At 36.6% G+C, this 26,219-nt stretch overlaps 2 protein-coding genes across 5 annotated transcripts; one reads left to right on the forward strand and one right to left on the reverse strand.

The window, feature by feature from the left end:
* Positions 1–996: 996 nt before the first annotated feature.
* On the reverse strand, positions 997–12,102 carry abhd13 (abhydrolase domain containing 13). Of its 2 annotated transcripts, XM_088597236.1 has the most exons (3): positions 11,805–12,102; positions 7,776–7,825; positions 997–4,334 (listed from the first exon to the last, which is right to left on the reverse strand). In XM_088597236.1, the coding sequence occupies exon 3, from the start codon at positions 4,286–4,288 to the stop codon at positions 3,275–3,277; it is 1,014 nt and encodes a 337-aa protein (XP_088453362.1). In that variant the 5' UTR covers positions 4,289–4,334; positions 7,776–7,825; positions 11,805–12,102; the 3' UTR covers positions 997–3,274. The 2 variants fall into 2 exon arrangements, with proteins under 2 accessions (XP_088453362.1, XP_088453355.1); XM_088597229.1 differs by lacking the exon at positions 7,776–7,825.
* A 70-nt stretch (positions 12,103–12,172) lies between these two features.
* lig4 (ligase IV, DNA, ATP-dependent) lies at positions 12,173–18,189 on the forward strand. Of its 3 annotated transcripts, XM_088597217.1 has the most exons (3): positions 12,205–12,314; positions 13,222–13,286; positions 14,374–18,189. In XM_088597217.1, exon 3 carries the CDS (start codon positions 14,388–14,390, stop codon positions 17,124–17,126), a length of 2,739 nt encoding a protein of 912 aa, XP_088453343.1. In that variant the 5' UTR covers positions 12,205–12,314; positions 13,222–13,286; positions 14,374–14,387; the 3' UTR covers positions 17,127–18,189. The 3 variants fall into 3 exon arrangements, with proteins under 3 accessions (XP_088453335.1, XP_088453343.1, XP_088453324.1); XM_088597209.1 differs by lacking the exon at positions 13,222–13,286 and having other exon boundaries at positions 12,173–12,314; XM_088597198.1 differs by lacking the exons at positions 12,205–12,314; positions 13,222–13,286 and adding an exon at positions 13,295–13,434.
* Positions 18,190–26,219: the final 8,030 nt, after the last annotated feature.

Consider the following 26,219-nt stretch of genomic DNA (forward strand, 5'->3'; position numbering starts at 1 on the left):
CTTTTCCTGTTGTGTAACATGAGAAATCTCCCTGGGAAAAAAAAAGCTAAGCAAATTAATTTTCTGGTAGTCATCTTTCTTATTTTTTCTCAGCAATTTTCAAATATCTGGGCAACTTACATTGAGTTAGACATATTTTAATTATAAAGAGCTTGGGTCTTCAACCCCTGGCTGAGAAGCTAGTTACAGAGAGTGCACCTTTCTGCATACAGACCCATTACTACTTCCAGGACTAACTGAATTTCCTTTTAGCTTCCAATTACAATGCTGTGTCCTTGTTTCAGTACTGTGAACAGTCCCATGGCTTGACCCTATATATACCCCTCAGCATTCCATACTCTTTTCATTTTATGTACATGAATAAAATCTTACCTTTGCTCTAGACCAGGGGTTCCCAAATGGGGGGTTCAAGAACCCTTAGGGGTTCATGAGATTCTGATGGAAATGTCAATGTCAAATTAATAAATAACAATGTAATAATAAGAATAAGAAAAACAACAGTAGCAATATTAAGATTTTAAAAAGTGAAAAGAAGCATGTTAAGAGGGTTTGATTTAGTTAAAATCTGAAAAGGGGTACTTGGGGGCAAATAATTTTGAAGGGTTGAAGGGGTTCAGCTGACAAAAAAAGTGGGGAACCCCTGCTCTAGACTGAAAATACTTTTTTAACTTGTCTGTGTAGCCAAGAGGAACTATTTTCTTTGAACTCTTTCTGAGACTTAATATCATTTCTGTGGCATGGTGACCGAAACCGATCACAATATCCTAAACAAGGGCTTAGATGGTAAAGCTTGAGCTTCTTAAAACTCAATCACCACTCTGACAGGTGTAGTGCATATTCCTAATTCTGCCACTTCTGCGTTAACCACCCACCCTGTTTTCCAACTATACCAGAATCGAAATCAAACATATAGATCAGGAAGGACAATGGGTGAAAACCGAAACCTGTAGTACCTCACAGCTTGAATTAGAAGTTATTACTGCAAGTCAGACAAACTTCAACATGTACAATCGTATTTTAATAATTTATTGCATGTACCAGTACAGAAAATAGAAAGTGTGATTGTGTATTAAAAAAAAGGATTTTATAGAAAAATCACACATCCAGACATTAGTGTGGTAAAACAGCTATCATGGTTAGCTTACACACAGACTGTATACAATTCTTGGCCGCTATCCATAATAAACACAGAAACAAAGAGCCCAGTTCGAAAAAGGTGATTAATTTTCATCACTGTCAACAAATTGAATTTGATAAGCAAAGAATAACTGTACACACATTCATAGATACAAGGTACTTTACATACTTTAAGCATGTTGATTCATCGATTCCAATTCTCCTGCTACTATCTTGTTTCAAGCTCAGAAATTGAGAGATTAATTCTTACATTTCAGATCAAAATACAAAACCACAAAAGATAAGGAAAGAAGTGATCTCCACACCAGCTGTTGTAAAATATTATTTTATAATATTTTTCCCCCATTTCAACAACACATTTGGTGAATAATGGAACAAGTAATAGGTTAATCCATGCTGAAAAGAGAAGAGAGAAAACACAATGTTTCGGCTGTGAAGCCTTCTTCAGCCAAAACGTTGCGTTTCCTCTCTTCTCTTTTCAGCATGGAATAAACCTATTACTTGTTCCTTTGCAGACTATGCATGCTGATGCAGCTGCCCACCTGAACTACTTCTGAATAATTCTGAACCAGTATAGGGCCACTAACCAGGGAAAACAAACATCATAGTCTCTTGGTTCTGGGTTTGCAGCCCTGGCCCTGAAGTGTCCCAAACCAGCAGGTTTTATAGGTCATCTCTAAATCACTGCTTCATAAATACAGGGAACTACTTCAATGTGATCAATCAAACTGGTCAATTGTTAAATGAAGAAGTTTAGACTCAAGCCCTCAAGGATCAGAGTTTTCATAATTAAATAAATCTGTTGTGTGATTCGTCAAGAGCTTGCAGGTGCTGATAATATTTAAAAGCAGGTGATCTATGAGACTAACTGGATTAGGTCTCTCCAGGACCAGGGCTGGAGATCCCTGCTCTGGATATTCCACAGGCACAGAACTCATGCTAAAGGATCCACAGTAGTGAAACTATTGGACAGCATGGCTCCAGACAGACATATTCATTAAATTCCTCTTTTCTGCCAAGTTGAATGTTTACTTGTTCATCAGTTTCTGTCTGTTCCAATTTTTCCTGTTCATCAAAGACTGTGAACTGTAATTTGTCATTTAGAAATGTGAAATAGTGTATACCACTCCAGTCAATTTAGCCATTTACAAAATATCAGTATCATGTAGCTCATTGTTTTTTCAAGCATTGCTTATGAGAAAAAAAAAGGATAAAAATTTATGTTTATTACCTTAATTTAGAATGGGATGGACTTTGCCTAAATTTGAGCCTAAGTGTTAAAGAGAGTATACTGTATTCTTACAGATAATGCCCAAACACAGAGTGCAGCACACATGGCTATATACAGTAACGTGCAAGATTCCTGTAAGATTACAGTTGAATATGTAGAACCGCAAATAGTATTTAACACTTGCTCATTAACTGTACTTGCATATCATACCGAACCTGCCAGCATCAACTATCTTGAAAGTAACATTCCTCTGCAAAATATATTAACAGCTTGTCATTTTTTTCAGGAACATATTTAGAAAATGTGGCCATTTAAGAAGCAAGTAATTATAATAACTAAAGTATTTATATTTTTTTAAAGCACAATAAAATGTTACAACTGAAATCAAAATTCTATACACATTTAAGATACAGGCAAATTTGTTTGTAAATGGCTTAGCATATCACCGTACAACATTATTTGTTTATAAAGTACAGCAATTAATGCATTTTTTCTTCTTGTATGGTTTTATTCCCTGGAAGACATGCAGAGAATTTATTGTTTACTGAAATTAATACCGGATTCAATTTCAGCAAGATCAAGCTCTTTCCAGAAAAGTTAGCACATGAGGTGAAATTACATAACTTAAAGCAAAATGTTTAATTTGCCAAAAAATTACCGATGAAAACTGCAGGTTGGGGAAGCTTAGTAAAAAACAAAGGAGAAGAAGAGTTTACCATGCACTCATTGTCAAAAAAGTGATACATAAAGGCATTTTTGAATTGAAGTTGCCATATTACCCAACCCCCAACCCCAACTCTGCTCATCCCACTGATGTAAGTGCACACAAAAAAGACATGTTAAAAAATGTACATTCTGTTACAGCTCTTCACTAACAACGAACCAGTTCATTTAAAATGTACCATTTCATATAATTGTCACACTGGATGCCGATTTCACGGTTTCCTCCTGGGTGTGGTTTTTTAGAAGGTCTTTGATGAACTGTTCAAGTGCAGTGAAGTAGCCTTGGCACTGCCACGTGTCATTGTGTGTGCCTTCTGGAAATATGGCTAACCGTTTAGTCCGGGATGGAGACAGTTCATACAGCTGTTTCATCATGACTGGAGGGATCAACTGGTCAGACAGCCCGGAGATGAAAAGCGAAGGCATTCTGCATTGTGCAATTTTCCTGTATGACAGGAATTTATTTTTGTAGCACCAGAGTGGAAGGTACCTCATGGGGAAGAAAGAAAATAAAGTACTGGCCATGTGAGGGATACTGAGGAAAGTGTTCTCCACCATTATGGCTGAGATTCGATGGGGATTTCCAGATGCTAGGTGGATGGCTACTGCACCCCCAAGAGAGCGACCAAAAAGAATGATTTTTGTTTTATCTATATCAGGTCTGCTCATGACGTAGTCGAGCACTGCTTCTGAATCTAAATAAAGACCATCTTCACTTGGTTCTCCATCACTTTTGCCATACCCCCTGTAATCGACCAGCACCACATTTACTTTCAAATTGACCAGCATTAACAGTGCGTTGGGTATTCGATGACCAATATTGCCAGCATTTCCATGGAAGTATATTATGGTGGGCACAAACGCCGGATTATCCCCAGTGTATCTAAGGAATATAAGATTGAGACACATGCCGTCTTTGGTTTTGATGAAGATGTTCTCATGTGGGATCCCAGTTGGCACAGGAACATACAAGCGGGAGGAAGAGGGCTGGTCTGGGAAATAGAGCAACACATCTTGGAACTTGTACAATATACCCGCCACTGAAGCAAATATCAGAGCAAGGAGCATGAAGCCTCCGTACAAGTGAAACGTTAAGATCAAAGCTAGGAGAGAGATGCGACATAAACCCCAAGACCATGATGCAAGATTTACCAACCACTTTTCAGCAATGGTCCATAACCTCCATGATTTTTCCATTGTAGATTCTTCTATAGCAAGAGCACCTGACTACAGCACATGTATTCTACAAAAAAGGGAAAAAACAAATATTAAAAAAAGGAATTACATTTCTAATGTTCAAAAATACAATAAAATATTAAAGAAGATTAGAATGCAAACACAGGGAAAAAAGCTTGAATTCCCCTTTATAAACTATGCAAATAAAATAATGTGTGCTGTAACAGAGATCAAACCTCTTACACGACATCATGTTGTGTCAAACCTAACATAGACAAGACAAATCAGTCTATGCAAACAAAATCCAGGAAAATCCTTATGAACTGAACAGATTTTGCTTATATTCTGTGTAGTAGAAGATACCAATCAGGTATCAAAATAGGCCACATATTTAAACTCAGTGATGATATTTGCCATGATACACCTTTTTTGTGGGAAAAGGAGTAGTCACACGTGACGTGTCTAATTTCATTCAAAAGCCTCAACACTTTAGAAAGTTCTACGTCTCATGAATGCTTCAGTACAGATAGCCATGTAGCATAAGTCTTCTGTACAACAGCTTTAATACTTCAGTCTTGCCATAGGACCAAACATTGTAAATGGTATAAATATTTCTGCATCAAACTAATAACATAAATAAATGTTTATATGCAGCCCAACAAGTTTGTTCTACATTAAGCTTCCAAATATGTGCTTTGGTAGAGGTTTTAACATGAATACCCATGCCAACACCACATCCAGCAGGTACCTAAAAGAACAGTTATTTTTTATATCTTACCCAACCCAGAATCACCAACTGTGCAATAGAGCATCTCAGCCATTTACACTGAGAGACCAACTCCATTGACATATCCATCTTCAAACCATTCTTTGCAAGACACAGGCTAAGCAGTTACATTATGGAATTTCAGCGCCAAATGAAGTAGACTGCCCCACGCAATGACGGCCTCTCAGGTCTGTAGGTGGCCAGGAAGTCATAAGGGACACTGTCCCACCAAGAACCTGGACAACCCTGGCCAACAACCACAGCAGTCCTCGTCAAACTGTGCACCAGCACTTGAGGAATCCTGGTCACAATTGGTATGTCATGACTAGTATCGCCGACTGTAATTAAGTTTCACATCAAGTTGTCTGCCTTCTAATGGACATCATTTACCTCATACTTAAAACACATAATTGCAGCTGCTGCACATGTGGGGTCATGCCATTATTTAGTATTGATTGTATCTCCTTATAGTTCAACCTGACCAAATCAACCCCATTGAGGCAACTATGAGGGAGGCACAGGGCACAAGTGCTTCTGCTGGAGCTAAAAAATTGAAAAGAACAATGTGCTTCCAAAAATCACTGGGCAGAAAATTACAAGGCAGGTAAACCCCCCAGGTGTTGACTCAGTGCAACAAGACTGGAAAACAAGCAAGAACTGCCGCTGGAGAAAACAGATGAGATTCAAGTCCCACATTTCCCCAAGGCCTGGATCACAAACCTCTGCCTGCACTTAAGTGAGAGAGAGTCTGTACTGGTTGAGTCACTCACAGGCCCTCCTCGCCACCACAGAAAACTAAAGAAAATGCAAGTTTGTTTTTTACACTTATATGCTGATAACAAAAAGAGCACACAATGTGGTGTTTATCTATTAATAGTTTTTGTCTACAAACCCCAAACCCCAAACCTTTTCATATTTTGTTGCATTACGTGCATTGAAGTGAGGAGTTTGACACTCATGATATTTTATTGCTTGAAACCTCCATTCATTTCATCTTCAAGATGCTATTTCATCATAGTAGCCTTTAAATTGAGTCCTGGGTTATTTTCCTGGCAAAGGCCACTTTCTCACTTCACATTTAAAGCTTAAAGGATTTTTCTTCTAGAAAAGCAATGATTTGTGTTTTTGAACTAAACAACTCTTAAACACCCCACAGATTCTTCTCCCGAGAGATATCCTGAGAGATCTGGACACAAAACATCCTTCTGGGCTGCATTGGTGTAGCATGACCCAGATGCAAGAGAGCTGTACATTTATATTTCCAGCAGCTACAACAATGCATATAGTCATTTTAACATGTTATTTTAAATAGCAATGTAATGTATTGTTTTTTGTTGACATGTTGTGTTTGAATGAACTTGGCAACTGTTTTGCAACTAGGCAGTTTTTGTTGTAGGTCAAAGCATTTTAGCAAGTCAGCAAACGGCTTAGCATTATCGTCAATAAAGAGCAGGCACATTCCAGTTGTTACTTCACTCTCTATGTATTTTCTTAGGGGTACTTTTAAATGTCCCCTGTTTGATTATGGACTTGAAGTGTGCAAAGCACATTCAACATTAATAATATTATTCTTGTGAAAAGTGGATCTTTACAGCAGGCTACATTTCACACCCCATAACACTGTTCCTATTTAGATTTTGTAAAGAAATTTAAATAGATCATGCATTTTCACAAAGGTCTTAGATACTCAAGGGCTCCATTTCCCACAGAAAGAAATCTATTGTGATTTCTGGCAAGTACTACCATACTGATTTTAATGTTCAGCTGTAATTTTAAACATGTTCCTTGTCAGGGATTTTTAACAATAATAAAAACATTTTTGTAATTTTCTTTCATGTTGTGGAACACCCAAAGAGTAGTCCATTCTGTAAAGTCTTTTTAGTGATTTTTAGGGGTATTTATTATTCCAAATAATTCTAATGTTCTTAGGATAATGTAAAAGAATGAAACAGCAAATCACTCAAAATAATAAAATAATATGCAAATAAAGTAAGCTATTAATAATGTCATATATTTAATATAACTATTTAATAAGATCTTAATGCTCATTGTTCTTACAAGACTAGGTTTGAGTAACCAGTTTTATTTCCTCTCAATTGGAGAACACATTCCATTTAAAAATAACCATATACACATAAGTTAATAGCATGGATGTCCTTTCACAGTCTCTCTCTGTTTCCCATCTGTCATTTGCATGACATCTAGGGCAATGCTTGTTTTTATTTCTGAAATCTATAGAACTCCTTTTTAAAACACCCCATAAGCATTACAAATCCCACTCCTACACAAGTATAAGTATATTGCAAATTGAATAGTATAAGTATAAGGCAAACTGAAGCTGAGATATTCCTATGGTTCATAATCATGTTGAGGGTAATTTACAATAAAAACTATTCCCAGCCAAGGAATTTCTTGTAAAGTGATTCAGCTTGCAGTTTTATTCTAAATATAATCTGAACACTATTCAAGAAAATACGCATTTGGTTTTTTTAATGTGGCAGCATGGTGGTGCTGTGGTTAGCACTGCTGCCTTGCAGCACTGGGGGCCTGGGCTCAAATCCAGATCTGGGGAGCCATCTGCGTGGAGTTCGTATGTTGTCCCCTATTCACATCAGTTTCCTCCCACAGTCCAAACACATGCTGGTAGACTAAATGCCTTCCAGGAAAACCGACCCTAGGTGTGAGCCTGTTTGTGTCTGTATGTCTGCCCTGTGATGGTCTGGTGTGCTATCCAGGGTGTACCTCAGCCTCTGCCCGTTGCTTGGTTGAATAGACTGTGGCTCCCTGTGACCCTGAATTAGAAGAAGTGGTTAGAAAATGGATGGAAGGGCATAATGTAATAATGCAAAGGAACAAGTAATAGGTTTATTCCGTGCTGAAAAGGGAGAGAAAACACAACGTTTGGCCGAAACGTTGTGTTTTCTCTCTCCTCTTTTCAGCAAGGAATAAACCTATTACTTGGTCCTATGCAGACTATGCATGCTGACATAGCTACCTACCTGAACTATGTAATAATGTATGCATATGCTTATATTTAGACTAGTCAAAGGTTGTCTTAGTAAAAAAAAAATTGTGTTTGGTCATAACTCATTCCAACCTAGGAAGAATATTTTTTTAACATGCTATACCATTTCTTGTAAAACAGATGGTAGGAAGATGGTAATATTAGCTATTAAGCATTGACTGTTTTACATCATCTTGATTTATATTGGCCTATCCCGTGGCTGTGACGTTTACTAATAATCCCAACAAAATAACAATGAATACATCAAATAAATGTAATAACAAACTGCACAGCAAACGAAAAAATAATATGAAATCTGCCCTTAACACAAAACCTCTGTCTAAACTTCATATAGTATGTGCTGCAGAAACACAAAAATAATCATTGTTATTTTTTTAGTGTTGAATATGAAACACTAAAAAGTAAAATACCCAAACTGTTGGGATTAGAACTTTTTTGTTAATTAGGGGCAATTATATTTTTTGTTTGAGAAAAAATTCACAGACATCCTCAAAAGCTATCATTAATAATACTAATGCTTTAATTCCTCTGCTGCCATCTGGCCTTTGATCTTGGTATTACTTGTTTTAGATTTAAACTGGACCATCTTTTTCAAGATTAAAAAAACAGTTTTAATTTAAAATAAGATATCTGAAGCAAACTCTTACAATACAAACATAGTACTCTGATAACTCAAGACCCCCTGTTCTAACACGCATGAAACAGAACACTATTAAGGACGGTGAGTTATGAAATCAATTTTGTTTGATGATAATCCTGAAGATAACAGATGCTATACTTAAGTGTGTTTTGAAAGAAGCCTTTCAGGGCCAGCAGAGATATTCATCTGGCATATACATGTATTTGTACAGATTGTAGAAAGAGCTTCTCGGTCTTGTCTCCGAGATGGAAGGTGGAATAAGACCTTCCTCTAGGGAATATGATGAAGTTTGAACTGAAAATTGAATTAAGTATGCATACGAGATCATAACACATCCCTTTGGCCTTTTCATTAGAAATTCAAACATGTTTAGCATTTCAACTTCAAACAGTAACAGCTATCTTATTCTACTCTCTCTTTATTATATCAAAACCACTGTTTCAGAGATATCCACCATGCTCCAAATAAAGTTCCCGACTATTATTGGCACAGTATTTTTACATCAATATATGCTGCGTCATTAGTTTTTCATTTTTGCTGTGCCTGTTAAAAGTATACAGCAATGCCAAGGGAAATCACTGATGGCACACTTTAAGCACACTACTACATTGTAGAATCCTAGTTTTATCTTCACTAGTACTACAATCTCTTGCACTTACAAAAGTGCAACAAGAAATTTCATCAAAAAGTACAAGTAAGATAACTAACTGCTATAACTGACTGTAAAATGACTACCAGCCAGCAGCTACTGTAGATCACCCTGCAACTCACAATTTTCAACCTACTGAAGCTCAGCAGATGTGTGCCTGGGCTGTACCTGGATGGGAGACCTGCCTAGCAACCCACTAAGGTTGCTGTTGGAAGAGGTGTTAGTGTGGCAAGTAGAGGGCGCTCACCCTGTGGTCTGTGAAGGTCCTAATGCCCCAGTATAGTGACTGGGACACTAGTGCAAAAAAAGGTGCAGTCCTTCGGATGAGACATAAAACCAAGGTCCTGACTGGATCCTGGATATGCTGGTGTCCTGGGCCAATTTCCCATTGGCCCTTATCAATCATGGCCTCCTAAGAATCCCCATCTATGAATTGGCTTCATCACTATCCTCCTCCCCACTAATGGCTGATGTGTGGTGAGCATACTCGTGCACTATCGCTGCCATGGCATCATCCAGGTGGATGCTGCACATTGGTGGTGGTGAAGGGGAGTCCCCATTACCTGTAAAGCGCTTTGACAAGGTATTATTATTTCTATACTGTCACAAAGAAATTATGATTAACTTTAGCTTTGAAACTTTGTGAGTTCTGACTCAGAGACTAATCTGTTCTGTTTAGGTATTAAGAAAAAACATTTTAGCAGAGTGTAAGATTTTGTCACTTTCAGCTTTTGATCAAAACTGGAATGTTTCAACAGGATTTTTAAAATATGAGTGCAAACAATCTATGAAATTCCAGTGTGACAGAGGAATGTATCATGAAAAATGTAATCCAGTCAAGTTCTTAAACATCCATTTTAAAATAAACCTTTTTTAAAATAAAAAGTAAACCTTTTTTACCAATGTTCTGCATAATTTTTTGCAAGCAATCTTATTTTTCTTTTACTTTTTCAAAGCCTTTGAAATCCAAAGACTTGGACAAATTCACGAAAAGCAGCAGAACTATAAAAGATTATCCAAGTCCCATGTGAAAAGTCTTTGGAATGTCATATGTTTTGGACTCCATATTGCATTTTTTTAAAATTGACGTTTTCTTAACTGTTGCTTTCTGAAACCAAGCATCATAGAGATTTCGAACTTAGTGTGCCATTTTAATTTCAGATTTTTCCAAAAGGTCCCATGAAAAACCGTATAAGTCTTCAAGGAATTCACACTGGGTCATGGTTGTTACAGACATGTCCTTATGTATGATATCTGACCTCTATTAACAACAATATCAAAAAAGGGACAGGTTGGATTAACTACTGATGACTGCTACGTGAAACTATGCTTTTAATTTTTTTTACAATCTCTGAGTCAAATAATTAAAAAAAAAAGCTTGCTACATTTTAATTAATATACCGATCAAACAATCCTGGCAAATGAATGTAGAAAAAATACATCAGATTAAACCAATTATTTCCCCACAATCTGGAATGTACAAAAATCCACTCTTGATTTTATGTAGCCTGATATTCTATCAAAGGCACATTTTAAAATTTGACATTTACAGCAAATAAATGGAAATCAATGAGGAAATCTATTCAAATGTGAAATTAAGATACATTAATTTGGCACAGAATGACAAAATCCTTACTAACAAGTAAAGGATTGATCAAAAGCCTCCAACTTCTTAATCTTGAAACTACAGTATTGCTGTCATGAAACTGAGCACGGAACAAATACACATCACAAGTATAATCAACAAGAGCATTCCTTGATACTATGCTGTCTACATGTTTCAAATACATTGGGATGAAAGAAGTTAAAAATGTTAAGCTATGTTATGTTCAATAATGACTTTCATATTTTATGACGTTTTAGTTTCAACTTCAGTAATAAAAGACGACATAACTCAATCTGAGCAAGATGTAGTTAATAACCAATTTGACTTTAGGTTCAGCTGACAGCAGAAAAATTAGTTTAAACATGACCCTTCACTACAGAAAGCACTACCCACTTCAGTAAAAAAGGCAGCCGTTTGGAGCAAAATAACGAACAAAAAATTAGTTAACTTAATTTTGACTGTAACAGTTTCAATCATCAGCCTGACACTTTTCAGTTACACTTCCGAAAAATGTTATGTGACAGTTGAATCGTTGCGACCCAGCAACAAAAAACACAACATCAACCTACATGAAGCCATGTTTGAAACAATCAGCGTTAAAAAAAAAAAAGATAGGGTATATTTTCACCCTAGAGATTCATAGCCGGCTTCAACGGATACAACTGCTTTTGCAAATTATTGTTTTTATAGAGTCCACAATCGTCAAAGCAGAAAGAGTGGATCATCGTACTCTTTTGTGTTAAATAGCAGTGACCACACGCTGCGGTGTAACAGCTGGCGATCCAACCTGGTAAACCTGAGGTAAAGGAGTAAACACACTCGGGACTACGTTCAGATAAAGGTAGACTTACTTCCTTCTCATCCTCCTGATCCTCAGTTTTCCATTACAACACCTGGAACAGGTATGTTTTATATATGTTCTTTGTTAATCTTTGGTTGTCTTCAAAAATTACTGCTATATACAGTACTGTTTCCTGAGACTCCCAGGAAGTTGTTGTCACTTTTCTAAAATTCCGAGTGGGTACAAGAGTCGCTAAACGGCAAATAAAAGAGATACCAGAGCCTAGAAATAAATTTAGCTGAAGTACAGGGATAATGTAGCATTGTTTTTACTACTGTGTAGCATTCTTCTTTTTGTATTACGTGTTATTATTTCCGAAAGTACAGCTCGTAGGATTGCTACAGTTTGTTTCTGTTGGAAGGGGTCCTCTTCTGCAGTCGGCTTCCTGTCCATAGTTTTAACACGGAAGTGGTTATGTAGTTCACCTGCGTTTTCTAGTTTCCAACTACTGTAGGCGGAAGAGGTTGTGTTTTTTAAATTTTCCAAGACATTATTTTCTCCAGATAAAATAAAGAAATCGGTAGGTATTGCCTTTGTTTGGTTAAGTATATCTTTCAAATTCAAAAATTGCGATTATTTGAGTTTTACAGTAAATTCTTAAACTCTTGTAGCCTTTGTGTTTTCTAAAGTTTTGTTTTTAACATGTTAAACTTACATATCGATATTTATAGCTATCAAGATGTATTCTAAATTATTTAAGTCGGCTCTCCAGAAACTCTTTTATTTATTGAATGTACCTATTTTGCCATTTGTGACAGATAAATGATTTGTTTACGAAAGTCCAAAGACATGTCTTGCACGGAACAATAACTATTTGTATAATACGTTGGTTGTTAAATTGTTTTAGATGTGTTCCAGTACTGCATTATACTGTTCTAAAATACATTTGTCAATTATTTAACATTTTTAAGAAGAGTTTATGTATTTATCAGTTGATTATTGCGGTTCTTAGCAGATAATTTAATATGGCGCGTGAATTCCTATATTGCAATATTACGTGATAGAGTATATTGAGCTGATGTAGTCTTAAAAACCCATCATCTTATTTCTCCTGCAAACAACAATATGCCTCTTAAAGGGGAACTGCAGTCCCAATTGCTCAGACCGGGTATGAAATCTCGGGAACAAAATACATTTATCGACGGTATAGCAAAATTTTACAAATTTCGAATTAAGCATAAAGGCGTGTACTTTGTGAAAGTACATGGTCGCCATGTTGTCACAAACAGCTGGTCTGGCCAAGGGCGAGAGTTCACATGGATTGTGACGTAAAAACGGCCCTTAATAATCACTAGTACCTGGAAGCAAAGTTGTTTGGTCTTCAAACAACTTTAATCCTTTTCTGGCTTTTTCAACTCCCTTGTATACTTTAAACGGTGCCTCACTGTGGAGCATTTGACTGTGCTGAACGTAGTGTTTGCACACAGAGATCAGCAGCTTTGGATCAACAGAAAGTCTGAATTTTCCTTTTCCTGGGGATATTCAACTAAGAGATGAGTAATTAACAAAGGCACTTATGTTGGGCCCATTGACAAGTTTCTTCATGAGATTCAGTGCAATGTACAAGAGAATAAGTACAAGTTGTGTAAAATACATTTCACAGCAGAAATGTTCCAGCGTGATCTGCATGCAATTAACAAGTAAGTATTATTTGTCCACAAAACTGTCTCAAAGTTGAATTCATTTAAATTGCACTTATTCATGTATAGTATAATGTGATGACTAATAGCAATATTTCTATTGGATTAAAAGAGATGTATTCACAAGCCTCCTTGTTTACAATGAATGTCTGAATCCCAGACAATGATGGCAATATGACACTATTCGTATATTTTGTGATGTTAATTGGAGGATTTACGCATTATCGTTTACTTTGTACTATCCCTGTGGTTTGAAATGCACTCATCAATGACAATTCTTTAGAACCCCAAAATGTCCCCCTTTAAGTTCTTAACATCAAAAGTGACACACGGGGCATAATTTACATCTTAAAAATCCAGGTAACAGTCCAATGAGGTTTAAGTAAAGTGAAAATACACATTTCTGTGTTTTTTTTTTTAATTTAAACAATTAAATGTTAAATTATTGTGATTTATTTTACAATTAAAAATGCATGCAAGTATATTGTAGATAGTTGTCACCAGCAGGAGGTACACAGAGAATTATTATTAAATTATGTCTAAAACAAAAATGTAAAGTATGTCAGGTATAAATGTACAAAGTGAGAGTGCTTTTTTTTTTTTACTCGGTTTGATTTTTTTCCATTGAGCCAATATTGTGAATGCAGAGCAAATCCTGAAACCTGCTAAATTCATCATGTATATGTTGCATACATAATTCCAGTTTAAGAAGCTTCCTAAAAAGTGCTTGTTATAGGTTACCTTTGTTTTTGTAAGCAACAGTTTTCCTAATTTTTAGGCTTTCTGTTTTATTTCAAAGTAAACAACATGTAATGTTTTTTTTTTCCCATCTAAAGTGGATAAATGGAAATATCGAATTACACAAACTTATTTCAGAATTATTGTTTAAAATTTTGTATATGCCTTGTGCAGTAACTGAAATGTTTATGTTCTTTGAAGGAATCGTTTCGAGAATGGCCGAAGCAGCTCAATCCTTGTCTGCGCCCGAGAACACAGTTGCATCTCAAGTTCCGTTTGCACACTTGTGTACAACTTTAGAAAAAATTCAGCGAACAAAAACAAGGCCAGAGAAAACAAGACACTTGAAAGACTTTATAGATTCCTGGAGGGGGTTCCATGCAGCGCTCCACAAGAATGACCCCAACACAACTGATTCATTTTACCCAGCGATGCGGCTTATTCTTCCGCAGCTGGAACGTGAGAGAATGGCTTATGGGATAAAGGAAAACATGCTTGCCAAACTTTACATTGAAGTTTTGGGCTTGCCGAAGGATGGTGGGGAGGCGAAGAAACTCCTAAACTATAGAGCACCCACTACATCACAAGGAGAGGCAGGCGACTTTGCTGTCATGGCTTACTTTGTTATCAAGAAAAGGTGCCCAGACCAAGGAACGCTAACCATAAAAGAGGTAAATGATTTCTTGGATTCCGTTGCCAGCAACAATGCTGGAAAACGGAAGGACCTTGTAAAAAAAAATCTCCTGCAGCTTATCACTCAAAGCTCAGCTTTGGAGCAAAAGTGGCTTATCCGTATGATCCTTAAAGACATGAAACTGGGAATCAGTAAGGAAACTGTCTTCCGTGTCTTTCATTTGGATGCTACAGAGCTGCACAATGTTACCACAGATCTTAACAAAGTATGCAGAGAACTTCACGACCCTTCGGTTTCTCTTAATAATGTTTCTATTGGGCTTTTTTCAGCATTTAAACCCATGCTTGCTGCTGTTGCAAACATAAAGCAAATTGAAAAGCAAATGAACAACCAGAGTTTTTACATCCAAACCAAGCTGGATGGGGAGCGCATGCAGCTTCACAAAGATGGCGATGTGTATAAGTACTTCTCGCGCAACGGGTATGATTACACTCAGCAGTTCGGGGGCTCTCCGTTGGAAGGATCTTTGACTCCTTTTATTCACAATGTCTTCAAGTCCCATATTATAAGCTGCATTTTAGATGGTGAGATGATGGCATATAATCCCACTACTCAGACATTCATGCAAAAAGGTAGCAAGTTTGACATCAAGAGAATGGTGGAGGATTCAGATTTGCTGACATGTTTTTGTGTGTTTGACGTTCTGTTGGTGAACAACCAGAAACTGGGCCATGAGACCCTAAGAAAACGAAATGAAACTCTTGAAACCGTCTTGACTCCCATTCCAGGAAGGATACACATTGTACCCAAAATTGAAGCAAGGAGCAAGCAGGAAGTCATAGATTCCCTCAATGAAGCCATCGATAAAAGAGAAGAGGGAATCATGGTAAAGGATCCTTTGTCTGTTTACAAGCCAGATAAGCGAGGAGAGGGATGGCTCAAGATAAAGCCAGAATATGTTGATGGTCTGATGGATGAACTTGACCTCTTGATTGTTGGAGGTTACTGGGGAAAAGGCCTTCGAGGTGGAATGATGTCTCATTTTCTGTGCGCTGTAGCTGAAACGCCTGCAAATGGTGAAAAGCCATCTGTGTTTCATTCTTTTTGTCGTGTTGGTTCAGGTTATACAATGAAAGAACTTTATGACCTGGGCCTGAAACTGGCAAAGTACTGGAAGCCCTACCGTAAGAAGGATCCACCAGCTACTGTATTGTGTGGAACAGAAAAACCAGAAGTTTACATTGACCCCTGCAAATCAGTGATAATCCAGGTAAAGGCTGCTGAAATCGTGGATAGTGACATGTATAAAACGGAATGCACTTTGCGCTTTCCTAGGATAGAAAAAATAAGGGATGACAAGGAGTGGTATGAGTGTATGACGCTGAAAGATTTGGACCTCTTCCGTGACAAGGCTTCTGGAAAGCTGGCATCCCGTCACGTGCATTTAAGTGATGAGCCTGACAAGAAGAAACGAAAAGTTGTGTCAAAACCTAAGAAGGTCATTGGTATAATTGATCACTTGAAGTCCCAGGATCTTTCCAGCGTAAGCAAAGTTTCAGATATGTTTGAGGATGTGGAGTTTTGTGTCATGAGTGGAAATGAGAAGTACGCAAAGGCAGACCTCGAAAAAGTAGTGGCCCAGTGCGGGGGAGTCATAGTTCAGAATCCTGGCAAAGATACTTACTGTGTAATTGCTGGTGTACAAAATGTGAGGGTGAAAAATCTAATTTCAGCAAACGAGTATGATGTAGTCCAGGCAGAGTGGCTTTTGGAGTGCTTGGAGAAGAAAGAATGTGTGCCATGGCAGCCTCGTCACATGATCCATATGTCCCCATCCACAAAACAACACTTTGCAGCAGAGTATGATTGCTTTGGGGATAGCTATTATGCAGACACAGATGAGAAAGAACTGAAGGAGGTCTTCAGCAGGATTAGTAAAACGGAAGTAGATGAAAAGGCCTCTTTGTATGACATTGCTGATATAGAATCAAGGTATTCATGGGATACTTTGACAAACAGCATGTTCAGGCATTTGAGAGTTTATGTAGATCGCTATGCTGTCATTGGAGATTTAAGCAGCTTAATCCACGGATCGAGTTTGGACATTCGGGCTCTAGAGCTCAGGTTTCATGGAGCGCATGTAACCTCAAAATTTGAGGAAGGGATCTCTCATGTTATTGTGAGTGACCAAGCCCATGTGTTAGATTTGAGAAGACTAAGAAGATGTTTTACCAAGAAGTTTAAAATTGTGTCAGAATTATGGGTAGTCGATTCAGTAAAAGCAGGGCATTTGCAGAATGACTGTGATTACTTAAGTTAGTGTTTTATGCCAGCAATGCATAACCCTAATGGCTGTGATAATGGGAGTTCTATTTCATTGCATTTCTATAGAAAGTGATGGCAAATAACATTTCTCTTCAGTAGTATTTGGTAAACGCAAAGATATGGTATATCCTAGAAACAGAAAATAAACTTTTTAATAAAATTTAACATACCATTATAAGGAATTATAAAACCTATAAGGTATGTATCAGAAATTACATTTTAGCTTATTTTAACTGTCCAGTTTTTTTTCTTGAAGTCTATCAAAGATAATTTATTTTATTACCTTAATAGTGTCGTTACTTGCCTGCTGCAAAAATGTTTTCAATGATTTATCAATTCAACAAGTACAAATTAAATGTCATAGTTGTGATTAATGGGCTAAATGTAATTAGGCATTTTACTGATTTCTTTAAACCATAATAGGCAAAATTGGCAATGCAATTAAATTTACTAAAAGATTTAAAATAGCCATAACACAATGAAATATGAAAAATGCAAAACCTGGTTTCTGAGCTAAATTACTGGGAAGATAGCTTTTGTGGTGGATAAAAATAAATTATTGTTACTATTTTATATTTATAAAATTATGATCATTATTTTATTTATTTTAGTGTCGATTTATATATAAATAATAAAACATTTTACTCTTTTTGAAGATCAATGTGTCCTGATGCCCATTTTGTTTACTATGGAGACATTTTATGCTGATAAGATTTTTAAACTGTAAGAATAAAGAATTAAGTCTGATTTTCTTTAAGGTATACTGTTTTGACTAAAAAGCTTTAATCTTGAAGACACTTTTCTGGAGTATTGGGAGGTCCTGTCACAACTGCATTGAGTAATATTTAAAGTGCTTTTCAGTATTGAGTTACATGGTTACTTTTCTCAGTATTTTAATGTACAGACTGTTTTTGTCTTTTAATATATTGTTGTTTTAAAGTCAAAGATTATTTTTGTTTAAATATATGAAGTTTAAGGAAACCCAATTAGACTTAAAGAATAATAATGTATTGAAATGTAAGTGTTTGAAACATTGGTAATAAATTCTATAAAACGTTCATATGTTTTTTTCTCTTTCTGCCTTTGTTACATTTTTGATTGATGGGAAACTGTGAGCTCTCGTGAAAATGCTTTGGTTCCCCAGGACAACCTTGGGCTCAGAGATGCTGCAGAATGGCGGATATAACACATGAAAGAAACTTTAGTATATTTTAATGTAAAATATTTAATACCATACTGTGATATTTAAAGTGGTAATTTGTGATATTAATACATATATAAAGTCCCCTACAAAATATCAAAGGATGTACCACAGAATTTGGATATTTTCTTGGTCAAGAATATCTGTTCAAATGCCATAAGCAGAAGATAAGAAACTTGGCAATACTGAAATAATGTTCCCAGACAAGCTGGATACAATACATATATAAAAAAAAGGGACTAAAGTATTTGTCAGTGTTATTTGTTTGGCTCATGCGACTCAATCGACCCAATTGCATCAAAAAGAACACTGTGAGCATAATGGAAAAGTATAGCCTTTCTCTAGCAATATACTTTTAGTTTGTTTCCCAACAACTATGGATGGAAAAATATGGTGTAGAAAACATATACTAATTTCACGGTTAAGAACGATTGGCAACACGTTCAGAAAATGGATTCATTATGATGAAATTGTGTGGGCATAGCACACATATTCCCTATTCTTTCATACTTTTACCAATTTGAATGATAAATTTGCATTTGCTTTCAATTAAATGACAGGATCACAATAATTTAGTGATGTATGGATGTTATAACCATTTGGGTTTCAATTGTTCACCCACTTTGGTTGTGTTAGTGAATATGCAAATACTTTTTTTACTCTTACTGCTTGTGTTTGGACAAGATATTTGTAATTTATAAACAAATGTAAATGCACCGATACAGATCCTAGAAATCGGATGGAAAACAAATGCAAAAATTACACATGACTTTTCACAAATACAGTCATCTTAATCTGAAGGGAGGAAAAAAAAACAGGTATCTAAAAAGTCTTGAGGTTTTACTACAGGGTTAGTCATAAATAGAAAAGGGACATTTCTGTAAATGTTGCGGACAGCAGGGATCGACTGAAATGGAATCCACAGAGAACTGTGTAGGGAACTGTTAGTTTTGTGCAGGGGTTTCTGTAAAGGTCATAGAAATATCATGGAGCTAAACAGCCTAACATCATCTGTGGTATTATGTTTTGCTTTGCACCCTGTGGACTATGCATGTCCAACCTTTTAGGCTCCTATTGTAAAAGACACCTAGTGCAATGTGCAATGTATTACAAATTACATTTCTCTGTTGTGCAAATATATCTCAAGCAAACATCATTGAGTTTGATAAAAAGGTAATGATTACTAAGCTGTGATAATGTGGACTAACATTTTCTGTTTTTCTGTTATTTGGGCAAATTCCTATTGAGGTAGTGTGGCAAACTAATATTTTCTTATATGCAGAATATATTTTATTTTCTCCCTAATCAGTGTACTACAGCTCTACAGGAATGATTCTGCAAATAATTGATCTACACTTTTGTTTTTTGATATAGTGCCATGTAAGTCATGCTATCTGATATTAGGGTATGTGTGCTCATTTCGTGCTTACAAATAAGTTTCCATGCATCCCCCCCGTTGAGACATCTTTGTCTCTGTCACTCTATAAAGGCGACAAGAACTGTGAACCTTCCTGTCAAAGAGACAGAAGAGTTGCACAGACACAACTAAAAAACAATTTAGTGATAAACGAAGTAGACCTAGTGATTCTTAAGTCTAGAGAAGAGACCCAGTGCTTCAGAGACAAGATCATACATTTGGGTTATACAGTAAATTTGCAAGGAATGCAATAAAGGACTTTTTTAAGGTTCTGTTTTAAGAAACTGGGTAAACATACTGTACTGTATATACCCTATGTAGCACCAATACCATGTTTTGGCATTCTTTTGATAGTAAATTAATTAATCTGTTATATTCAAAAGAAACATAACCAGTGGCATTTAACTAAAATCATATCTGAGAAAATACCCATAGATACCAATGTAACCAAAGTACCCGTGTACTCAATGTACCTGATGTATCCAATGTACTACAGTAGATGTACTTGATGTACTCAATATAATCAAGGGACCCAATTTACTGTACCCAGCATTCATATTGTACCTGGAGAACTCAATATTCCCAATGTACACAACCCCAGTGTACCTGGGATTTTTTATGACCAGGGAGAGTCAGGACCTTGGTTGTATATGTCATCTGAAGGACAGCACCTTTTTTTACCACACAACTAAGCATGAAAGCATACAAGTAACAAGTATGCTTCAGAACATATACTGTAGTTAAAATGTGATCTTTTTGCTTGAATCAGTCATTTATTTGCATCAGTCATATCAGTTAACCCAGAGGGAAATAAGGTTATTTCAGAGGGTGTGAGCATATTCTAGGACATGTACTGTGTCTTAGGATCTTGCTGGGATAGGTACCACAACGCTGTATTGGATAAAGCTTTTCAGAAAACTGATGAATTCTCCCTTTCTCATGGCATTTTTGGTGACATATGTATATAATCAGTGAATATAGAACTGATGCTGCTAGTTCATGTGTAATTACAGTAACACTACAAATCATAAATCATGAGTCCTTGTCCCTTTTAAAAGAGCATTTTAAGGAAGTGAAGGACAAGCACTCATGAATATTCTGCAACAAGCTTGTGATAAAAATTAGGATTACACATAGTCTCCACCAGATGGTGCATAATTGCTTTTATGTTTCCAAGATATTATGTACAGATATAGTAGAACACTTTAAAAGCACAACTCCACATACAGTACAAGACAAACATTACAAGGGGTAGAGTGAAGTTTATTCTTTAGCCTCCTTTTTCTTTGACATCATTTCACCAAATTGGTATGTCGTAACAGCCATTAATGCAAAATGGGGTGAGCTCTTTGCTAATTAAGCTTTTATATAATATCAGTACCAGAATATGGCAGCTATTCAGCAGTCATTAGTAGTTATTATATTTCATTATGAATATTTATGTTCTCTTACATGACAAACTGCATAATTGAAAACTGCTATAATCTTACAGTGACATCAAAACGTCCATAATTAGCGAAGTGTTCTCTCACTTAACACTGATTACCACGTACTGTATATTATTTCAGTCACATTTCAAAATAGTGGAGGATTCACTCAGCATTAATTATGAATTCAGGGCAGTTGATGATCTTAACAATATAATTTGTTACCAGAATCTCTTCACAGATCAGGGGATATGTCTGAGATATTCTGATGTTATAACTCTGTTCTTCTGTCAGAATTCATTGCAAATGTGCAGTATTGTTAGTTATCACTGTTATTTCTATTTCTACACACTGTATCATCATTGGATGAATGCTATGGATATACCAACATGTATTACTTCTTTTGCCAAAGTGTGTGAAATGAGATCACCTTATATGTTCAGAGGACTGTACAAATATATGATTTTGTTTTCTGAATTTTGTTTTCTACTGTGCCAAGGGTTTGTTGATGACGATGATGAATCATTCTCTTGACGATTGTAAGGGATTCTGAAAAATCTAGCTTCATGCACCATGTGTTGTTAAGTGTATCAAAACAATTGGCGTACTTTCTTTCAGCTCCTGTCATCCTGACAAGTTTTTCAATTTAAACCTTAAGTGGTGCAGATGAAGCAGTAATTGGCATGCTTCCCTCTGGACTAGAATTTCCAAACAAACACCCTAATAAGGTGAAGTGGGGACACTTTATTGTGAGAATGGTATTCTTCAAGGGTATTATATACATAATTTTGATTACTATTATAATTAGTTTTTGTTTTATTAATAATAGTATAAACTGTAATAAACTGGAGATTTATAGCCATCAATGTCACCTGCTATCTGTGCATGGGTACTGAGGTTGCTGTCGATTAAATGCTAACCAAAAGCCCATGGGAGTTTTCTACACATCAGAGTTTTAACACTGTAGATCCAAAAGCTTAAAGATGAACTGACAATTTGTCATAAATTCATTCACCCAACTTTAAAATGATACTTTTATGTAAAGTTCAGACCAAAAAATATGCTATTTTGTCTTTTTAGGGCTTGATAATTGTAAAATAGTACTTGCTGGTCTACAAATATGTTACAAATATTGCATTGTGTATAAACTCAGCTGCTCAAATTTTATCCAAAACTAAAATGCATGAGCATAGCTTTAATTTCCTTGTACTGGATCCCACAGGATTACAGAATAAAATTCAAAACACCGCTGTTCATGGGTGTCACAGTGGTGGAATACTAAGCATTTCTGCCTCACAGCCTTGGGGCCCTGGATTTAAATTCCTGGAGTGCTACGGTATCTGTGTGGAGTTGGATGTTCTCCCAGTGTTCGGATAGGTTTCCTCTAAGTACTGCAGTTTCCTCCTACAGTGCAGCTTCTGAGAAAATTGGCCCTGGTGTGAGTGTGTGCCCTGTCCAGGATGTATCCTACCTTGTGCCCGTTGCTTGCTGGGATCGGGTAATGCAGTTAGAAAATTGATAGATGTCTTTGTCTTCTCACTATACTGACACGAACTATCAACAGTGAACTGTTACATCTAACCTACATGTCATTTGCACTAGTTGAACTTTGCCCTTGTTTCTTCCTGTTCTGTTGTTACAAGATTATGGAATGACTTCCCAGAACACACCAGGTCTAAAAAGGCATTTAGCAGCTTTAGCTCCTTTCTTGAAACTTAGCTTTGAATTATATTTAATATTGTAACGCTACAGGGTCCGCGTGGGCACCCTCGCCGCTGCCGCATCAGGTCGGCCCCCCACCGTCAGGGACTCAAACCCGGGCCTCCGGCGTCACTCAACAGGGACCCAGCCTCTTGAGCCAAAGGGAAATCTCCCGTTAGCCCAGCTGCTGCGGTACCTGCTATGCGCAGGGAAGGGCGGTGACGTCATAATAAGCATTTTGATCCCTTAGACAAGTCGTACATTCTTAACCTGCTGGTGCTACCTGCCATGTATTACATAGAAGGCTCAAGGGTGCAGATATCCTGAAAATGAGGGAAGTAAACTTATACCTCCTGTTTGAAAACTTGTCAGAATGTAAGGAAAGCTAAAAAATGCAGACACAATGCTTACGGATGTAGCAGCACATATTGATGTATACATCTCTCCTCTTTTTTAGGAGCCTTCAGTCCATTATACTTCTCAAAAAATAATTGCTTCTCTAAAAATCGTATACAGTATCTGTGAGGATACCATGACATATTTTATTCAAAATGTAGATAAAATATCTGCACCACATTTCCATAAAATATGAAATTGCTAAAATATTCAAAAGAAAGCTAGATTTATTTCACACCCTTTGATTTTAATTTTTAAAATAAGTCTGTATTTAACACATTTTTCTTTTTTATTTTATTGAAGAAGAAGAATTGAATTTATGGCAAACTTACATCTTACAGTTATTGCCAAAAATGTACTACTTTAAAATAGTGGAAAGATAGTTCATATCAGCACAGTTGTTATGGACAACTTATCTGTATGACTGTTTAGTATAAGAAACAAGACCAACTTGGTAAAAACACAAGCTATATTTTATCATTTTGATCCTTGAATTTATGCTTTAAGAAAAAAAATGTTCCAGTGAGTTCAGCATATCAAGGTCATGAGGTAATTACACACATCAAACTGTGGGTAGAACATTACCTACTAGTATAAGACTCCTTCTTGACAGTCACATTCTTTTCTTTTTGTGATAAATCCTAAATTCCCAAAGGATTTGCTCTAATCCTTTAGATTTAGCAGGATGAATTTCTGTTACCCTTCCTGTTCACTCCAAGAAGCAGGTGAAGATACCCTTGAAGAAAGAGTCTGTATTAAAACCTACTGTGAACTGGTATGATACCTTATATTTGCCGTATGAGAAAAGGACTATTCCAGTCTGTGATTCCCCTGTTGTCGCAAGATATCTGAACTCACAAATGCCCTCCAAGCAATAAGGAGATAATTTCTCAGGGAGGAATAGTAGAGCAAATAGTGGCAAAATGATTACATTACAAATGAACAGCAGATACAAACTTCATATAGGCTGAAAAGGTTTACAGATGTCTATCTTTTGTAATTACTGTTTGCAATGTGTTCCTTTGATGAAGTCACAGGCTTACACTGCACTGCATTACATTAACTAATGGTGTTTGATCTCAGGCACAGGGCAGATATCAGATATCTTTGAAGTAACGATGCCCTCATGTTCTATGTTCTATACTGCTACACCTGACATTGGCATTGAGGGGACTATACAGGTCCCATGTTGAGAAACACTTGACAAATAGATCCGGTGCAATATTGTACCTGTTTTACTGGAGGTGAAAACTTAATCTTACAGTATTCCAGCATGAAAGATAAGGACGCAAGAACAGTTCCATACACAAGGTGGCCATTTGGCCTATCTGGCCTATTTGGTAGTTCATAGTTATCTGATACAAGGATTTCATCCAGCTGTTTTCTGAAAAAGCTTTTACCTTTGGGTAAAGACATTTCTTCAGTCTCAGTTTGAAATGCACCTCCACATAGTTTCCACTCTTGGCCTTTTATTCATGTTTCACTATTCATTCTGAAGACATCCTCGATGTGTACTTGATAATGCCATGCAGTATTTGGCCTTGGTGTCAGGAGGAATGAGATCATTTTTAATCAAAATGTATAGAGTCAAAGTTTATGCTTGTAGCTTTTGTTCTAGATCCATTTGGAGATACAGTATTTTGGTGGGCAGAAAAGCCATCATTGGTGTCATGTGGGAAAAACACTAATCAAATGTGGCACAAATGGTCACGCATCATTAGAGTTTCACACAGAATAGGTGAGGTTAGTGGTTCAAATGTTTCATGACACGCTAGAGAAAAGATTCTTAGAGACCTAACATGAAAGAAATTAGATTATTAAATGTGATGGGTGCCAGTATGACGTTCAGCTGCAAACATGTCAATGGAAGAAAGACAATTCAGCGAAAAAGATGAGTTTTTTTCCCGAGAAAAAGGTGGTCATAGTATGAAAGTACAGAATGTACAGTATGCATAGTGTGCAGTGATGGGGGTGTACTCCTGGAGCAAAATATGTAAACCATGCATTAAGGACTGATGGGCTGAGCTAAATTAATGTTATATCTACCAAGATGGCCACACCCACACTCATATTTTCAAGTACAAGACTTTCAAAGATAAATTCTCTGTGGTAACAAGTAATTATAATACAGGCTTCTCCAACAACTCCAGTATGGAGCTGTGAACTTAGTAGGCACACTTGGAACTCTTCTTGATTTTGTATCTATCTTTTCTCTACCTAATTGCTAAGCAGTAGAGTACAGATATAACTCCTTTATCAATAGTGATATTTGTGAAGAATGGTGGATTTGGAACTGGAAAAGAGCATCAACAGCATTATTAGAGTCCTGGGTGGAGCACTCATGTCTCATTGAGTCATCTGATTTATTGTGTAGGGACCTGCGTCAGCATGCGCAGGCTGCAAAGGAATAAGTAAAGGTTTATTCCATGCTGAAAAGAGATTAAAAGAAACACAACGTTTCAGCTGTGGAGCCTCCTTCAGGTGTCTTTTCTTCTCTTTTCAGCATGGAATAAACCTTTATTTGTTCATCTGATTCATTACAGTATGTCTGTTTGGCACTTCGCAAGCCTTCACCATGATTGCTGGCTAATATGGATAAGTTTTTACACATGCTAAAGTAAGGGTAATTGTCACACCAGCCTGCTTATTTGCGCAAGGCTGGGATTTCTAACCCCAATGAGATGGCAGTGTTTTAACTGGTGGACTGCTATGATTGTGTTGTAACCCCCAAAAGCAGGAAAGCCAGTTCATACAGTACATTTCTTTAGCATCTTCAGAAAAATGGATGTCAAAGTGCAAGAATGGAATTCTGTGTGTTGCTTAACCTATTTATGGATGTCAGTGTGAATTAGACGTATAGTAGTGAAGTGAGCTCAGATTCTCAAGAAAATGAAACAACTCTTTGTCGTCTGTCACATGTTTATCATGATGGGAGATAATACCATT

This window comes from Lepisosteus platostomus, chromosome 2 (genome assembly GCF_059453375.1).
Source record: "Lepisosteus platostomus isolate fLepPlt1 chromosome 2, fLepPlt1.hap1, whole genome shotgun sequence".
NCBI lineage: Eukaryota > Metazoa > Chordata > Actinopteri > Semionotiformes > Lepisosteidae > Lepisosteus > Lepisosteus platostomus.